At 33.4% G+C, this 7,007-nt stretch overlaps 1 protein-coding gene across 1 annotated transcript in view; it reads right to left on the bottom strand.

Annotated features, from left to right (window-relative positions):
- LOC137640693 (probable G-protein coupled receptor No9) overlaps positions 1–4,388 on the bottom strand; it is a 221,535-nt gene extending 217,147 nt beyond the window's left edge. The window contains exon 1 of the mRNA XM_068373183.1: positions 3,337–4,388. Coding sequence (XP_068229284.1) covers positions 3,337–3,821 — 485 coding nt within the window. The 5' untranslated portion in view covers positions 3,822–4,388. The remainder of the gene's footprint in view (positions 1–3,336) is intronic.
- Positions 4,389–7,007: the final 2,619 nt, after the last annotated feature.

Genomic DNA, 7,007 nt, shown 5'->3' with positions numbered 1-7,007 from the left:
CGTAGGCGGACGTGGGCGTGTTGGTGGGTCTGGTGGCGGCACCAAGCTTCGTCATAATATTCACAGCCTCTGAATTTTTTTTTTTTTTTTTTTTTTTTTTTTTTTACGGACTGGTAGTTACCTGTCGTTTATTCTTACACCTCTGAATTGGATTCAAGGTTCTGTGGTACTGAATATAATCGGGGTTTGTCAGCTTTTCTCTCAGAAGAATATACGTAAGAGTAAATTACACTTCCACCTTATTTACAGGGTAAGGATATGAAGAGAAAAGGTTTGGCGGGAAACGATGCCTTTGATAGTAGCCATTGGAGAGTGCGCATCAGGCAACCGACCCCTTAATGTAGGGATAACGGTATGAGAAGAGATGTGTATCAAATGGGTCTTTCTGAGTGGGAATACCTTAACATGGTTAGAGCCTTTGTATATCACCATGATGAGCAAAGCTGTACTAGTCAGGGCCACCCATACTATGTTGGTTTGCTAGAGATGTGTATCAAATGGGTCTTTATGAGTGGGGATACCTTAACATGGTTAAAGGTTTTGTATATCACCATGATGAGCAAAGCTGTACTAGTCAGGGCCACCCATACTATGTTGGTTTGCTGTAGGCAATCAAACCAAAATCCCCCACCATCACGGTGATGAAAACTGGCCAAAACCCCAGAGGTGAATTGACATGTTTAAGGCCTTTGTACTACAGTGGACTAGTAAAGGCTTTAGTTGTTGTTATCGTTGTTGTTCATTTATGTATGTAATCGATTTTAAATATCTTGACTACCTGGACAAGTAAAATATTTAATTAAGAGATGTGTCGTAAAATGTGACATACTTATGTATTGCCCTTTGGGTGTTCAAGGCAATTGTATGCAGATGGCGGCCGGCATTCCTTGTTGGTAATCCAATCAAGTAATGGTCAGACCCAGTACTGCTCAACTTTGTTGATCAGAAGATTAGCATGAGAGAGAAAGGGATAGTGCTGTCAAAAGTAACACATGCACGTACACGCAAACGCAAGTATATTTACACACATACGACATCAACAAATGTAGCCGTTTCAAGTTCACTGCAGGACAAAGTCTCAGGCATTTCCCTATTTACAAACTACATATACGGTGTATATATATATATGTGTATATATATATATATATATATATATATATATATATATATATATATATATATATATATGTATATATAGGATTTGTCTTGAGAAGTTGAAAGTAATAACTCTCGATAATCTACTCTCCAAGTATAAGGAATTATTGTTATTATTATTATTATTATCATTATTATTATTATTATTATTATTATTATTATTATTATTATTTTTATTATTATATATTTATTATTATTATTATATATTTATTATTATTATTGTTATTATTATTATTATTACATTATAATTATTATATATTTATTATTATTATATGCTTATTATTATTATTATCATTATTATTATTATTGTTATTATTATTATTATTATTATTATTATTATTATTATTATTATATAACCCCTTTTAAAATATAAAACGTATAACAATCTCATAAATTCCAAACTAGTTATCTATCACACACACACACGCACACACACACACACACACACACCAAAAAAATTAAAAAAAATTAAATGAGGAGACATTCACCAGTTAATGTTTTCATTATGTATAACATCTTTCATAGGATTATCCAGCGGATATTATGCCTGTAGCAGGTTATCAGCATAAGCGTCCTCTTCCGGGGAGAGATCAGTCGTGTCATTTTGAAACAGCATAATTAATCAACCCTTTCAGTGCCAGTGGTGAATTCAACAAAGTTCTGATGTTGCGAAATTCTTTCACGACCACAAAAACACATTATTATTATTATTATTATTATTATTATTATTATTATTATTATTCTTAATATTATTATTATTATTTTATAATTATTATTAATATTTTCATTTTTTATTATTATTATTATTATTATTATTATTATTATTATTATTATTATTATTATTCTTAATATTATTATTATTATTTTATAATTATTATTATTATTATTTTTATTATTATTATTATTATTATTATTACTTGCTAAGCTACATCCCTAATTGGAAAAGCAGGAGGCTATAAGCCCAAGGGCTCCAACAGGGAAAATGGCTAACTTGTTGATATTTAATGGGAAGTTCTCATCAAGACTTCTCCAATGAATACCAACTTGAGATTGTTTCCCTTTTTCTAATTTTGCCAGACTGGGGCTCGAGTCCCGGATAAACTCGTTAAGTTCCTTTGGTCGCTGCAACCTCACTGTCCTTGAGAGTTAAGGATTGGGTGGGGTTTGGGGGAGCCTATAGGTCTATCTGCTGAGTCATCAGCAGCCATTGCCTGACCCTCCTTGGTCCTAGCTTGGGTGGAGAGGAGGCTTGAGCGCTGATCATATGTAATATGGTCAGAGTTTAGGGCATTGTCCTGCTTGATAGAGCAGTGTCACTGTCCCTTGCCTCTGCTATTCATGAGTGGCCTTTAAACTAAGTCACCAATGACAGGGATTCTTTATATTTTGAAACTATTATGTAGTGTTGGAATTAAAGGGAGGTAATGTGAAACTTTTGATTGGAAAATTGGATAAGGAGTGGGGTGCACTATTTCATCCCTCAGATATCACAATTATTTTTACATTTTCCAGTTTTCACTCTACAAGTGCATAGTGCAAGAAATATTTATGTTTAAAACACACACACACACACACACACACACACACACACACACACGTGTTACATAATTGTTAATAGCACAGATTTATGGAAAGAAATGACATCTTGTAGTAATTCAAATTGTAAATGATTATAATAGAGTTTTCGAACATCTCAAGGAGTTACAAATAGTTATATGTAAAATTTCACTCGACTGGTGCATAATCAAAAATAAGTTTATGTTTAATTACACGCTCATACACACAAATGTTACATAATTAATAAAACCACAGATTTATTTGAAAAAAGGACATGTAGTTGGAATTTAAGCGCAGAAGATTAATATATTTTCGAAAATTTTTGAAATGTTACCTTATTAATAAAATCACAGATTTATTTGAAAAAAAAAAAATTACATATAGTTGGAATTCAAGTGCAGAAGATTAATATATTTTCGAAAGAGTAAAAAATATTGACATGTTACCTTATTAATATCACAGATTTATGTGAAAAAAAAAATTCATATAGTTGGAATTCAAGTGCAGAAAATTGATATATTTCGAAAATCGTGGAGTAAAAAAAAATATATATATATATTCAAAATGATATTTTGGTGCATATTAAAGATAACCAGTGGTAATTAAGAATGACTTAAAACTCACCTGTCCAGACTGATAACGCAAAGATTAAGTATGGAAGCCGTCGACATCCAGACGTCGACTGCCAGCCACACGGAGCACCAGAGCTCCCCAAAGAGCCAGGTGTCGAACACCTCCACCGTGACGCTGAAGGGCAAGACCGCCATCCCCAGCAGGAGGTCTGCCACCGCCAGCGACACGATGAAGAGGTTGGTCACCGTCCTTAACTTACTCGACAGGAAAACCGCCAGGATCACCAGGCAGTTCCCGGCGACCACCAGGATATTAATCACCATTAGGATGGTCAAGGATGCGAGCATCCCGACATCCGACCAGTCCACGTGCCCCAGGGGATGCGAACAGTTATCGGGTATGTCCAGGAAGCTGGCGTTGGCCAGCATCGTGGCCAAGATGGACAGGTCGTTGGAGGAGGTCGTGTCAGCCTGCATTCCCGGATGCGATTGTGACACTATGTTGGTCTCCCCATCGTAAGGGGATGACCAGGTCATTTTTGGTCTACTTATACGAGTTTTTCTTTTCAGTTTTGATTACAAGATTCACTTATAAGGTACAGAATGGGAATAGATTAGCACATCCATACTGGTTATTATTTACTTTACCAAATCCGGGGGCTTCTTTCGCATTATTCGCGGTAAGGGTCTGAGTGTTGTGTGTTTTTTCGCCTACGAGAGACACTTATGTTCTTTGTCACGTTTTCTTAGAGATGAACGCATAAAAAGTTTTCTTCAGTGAATACAAATGTTGGTCATCCATTTTTATCCGTTCGTTCATATTTAATTAATAAGTACTTTTATCAAAACAAGTTGTACACTTCACTCTTGCTCAATATTTAGTTCAGTAGTTTTATATTAAAAGGATTCTACTTTTAATGTTGTCTGATTCCAAAATTAGTCTGTGGAATATTAAACCGCTGTTTAATTATTTAATTAATAAATTAAATTTAATTTTTTTCAAATATGTTTTCAGAAACATTAAACCGGTTTAATTATCCAGTTAATAGATTAAATTTTAATTTTTCAAAGACATTTTCATCTGATTTCTTTGGTAAGGTTTTCAAAAACGGAACGGAAATGAACGGTAATTACTTAATTATCTTTAGGAATAAGTCACATGAAAAGCACTGTGATCTGTTAAGATACGCGTTTGGTTAATAAATTATGTGAATATTGGCAGTTTTCCTTCTTGGTGTGGTTGTTAAAGCTCTCCTTCATGTCCTGAAAAGAGAAATTACACTGGTTAGTGAATGTATGGAACCAGGGGAAAATATATTAGTTCAGGGTGTTTAGAAATTCAATATTTTGCTATCGTGAATCAGAGCTGAGTGTTTTTTAGGCAGTAAACTGTCTAGAGATTTATCTATAGAAATATATATTTTCTCCCCGAAAAAAAATCCGAATATCTGACTTGTGGCAATGAAATGCAGGATCTGTGGTATTTTCATCCCCCGGGGGCGGGGTTATAGTACACATATATCAGGTCTTTCTTTGTTCCAGGATTTGACTGTTGTTTATGATTCTCTGGAAAAGATTCGGAGGCTTCAAAAAGTCTTGTTTCGTTTCTCGGGTCAGGGAGAGGAACTAGTAGAGGTTGATTTTTGTTCTGTTATTTTTACTTATTTTTTTTATGATCAAAACCTTACTTAGAAGAGATAAGAGTTACGGTTATTATTATTATTATTATTATTATTATTATTATTATTATTATTATTATTATTATTATGGAACTAGGGCATAATATATTAATTCAGGGTGTTTAGAAATTCAATATTTTCTTGTCGTAAATCGTAGATAAGTTTCTTTTAGGCATTAAACTGAGAGATCACTTGCTTTATTCTGTGCAGTGGAAAGAACGAATAATATTATTCAGTGTACTGAATGAAACAATCCGTTTTATATAGTGCACTGTATGTATACATATTGTTTCATTCCGTGTACGGTGTTTGCATTGTTTTTACTCTGTGTACTGGAGGTAACAGGTTTTTGTTCAGTGTACTGGAGGAAATTTTGTTTTCTATTCAGTGTAATATGGGAACAGTTTTTTTTCAGTGTAATATGGAAAACAGTTTTTTGTTTAGTGTAGTGATGACAACTTTTTTGGTCAGTGTACTGAAGGGAACTTCTTTTTCTATTCAGTGTAATAAATGGGGACAGTTTTGTGTTCAGTTTACTGGAGGTAACATTTTTTTTGTGTGTGTACTGGAGGGAACAGTTTTTTTCTGTTCAGTGTAATATGAGAAACAGTTTTTTGTTCAGTGTACAGTTTTATTTTTCAGTGTAATAAAGGGAACATTCTTTTTCTATTGATTGTAATAATGGGTCAGTTTTTTATTCAGTGTACTGGAGACAAAACTGTTTTTTTTCTATATAGTTGAATAGAGGGGACGAAGCACAGTTTTATATGAAATAATTTTCACCTTACAAAGTAATTTTCACCATGATAACTGTTTATGTAGGTCAGACAACTTGCATGATGTATGTGGCTGTGATATTTTTAACCTATATGAGGTGAGGTGAGTATTTAAAGAGATATTTACTTTAAACTAGCATTAACTGTGATGATACCTATTTTTAACGAAGATTAACTTAGCTGATATTTGCGTTAACCACCATTTTAACAAGGAGAAAATAAATCCTTTCCAAACAATATTCAAGTACAATGAATTGTTTTCACTAAGCTTTGATAGTGTGGCTATTCCAAATCTTCATCACTAAATAACTTAGGTATAACTATTCAAGCAATTTCTGTTCCAACATAATTTTCATTGTCATCGCCATTTTTTTTCTCCCTCTATTTTTGTTTGCTGATATGCATGTTATCATCATTATTAAGCGTTAATTCTATTGTGATTTTATTACCCAGACATTAGAACTCTGTGGTCAACCTGCTAATTGATGTTTGTAATATATCACTGATATTATTGCATATCTCATCTTTTTTTACCGATGACAAAAGTGTAAGATCACTGTACCCTTATTGTAACTCTGTATATGGCTTTTGCTGAAATAAAGATTATTAATATTATTATTATTATTATTGTTGTTGTTATTATTTATCATTCGTACTAACAACCTTGCTTTTGACACAGCGTGTGTTCTCACCTTAATGCAAAATGTCAACATGAGATGAAAGCGTTAACATTTTTCAATTTGTCGCTTTTGGATTCCTTTGGAAAAAGTTATGGAATTCAGACATTTATTAAAATTGTTTTACTAGCCGAGTCATTTTCTCTTTCCTCTCTGGATGCCAAGTTGGCTTTCTGTCATGTAATCAAATATTGTGTAGGTTCTGTTATATACAAATGGAACACGTTGGCAAATAATCTACAATTTATTTATTTATTGTTTATCCGGTTGTTACCTCCGAAAGTGAAGGTTGGAGGAGGTTACGTTTGTTTGTTTGTGAACAACTTCCAGGCCACAATTGTACTCATATATTGTGAAATTTTCAGGGTTTAATTGTTAGGTTGAGAAGTTGAAGTGATTCTATTTTGAAAGCCCTAGGTCAAAGGTCGAGCATAAGGTCGACCGAATTAACCCTATCTTTTACCCCAAGTTCGCACAAGTTCGCTTTCTGTCATATAATCAAAAAAGGTGTAGGTTCTGTTATACCCAACTCCAACGCGTTTGCAAATAATCAACAATTTATCTATTTATTGTTTATGTTACCTCCGTCAA

The sequence above is a fragment of the Palaemon carinicauda genome, chromosome 5 (assembly GCF_036898095.1).
Source record: "Palaemon carinicauda isolate YSFRI2023 chromosome 5, ASM3689809v2, whole genome shotgun sequence".
NCBI lineage: Eukaryota > Metazoa > Arthropoda > Malacostraca > Decapoda > Palaemonidae > Palaemon > Palaemon carinicauda.
The sequence above is the reverse complement of the archived record's forward strand: the minus strand, read 5'-3'. Positions and strand labels throughout refer to the sequence as shown.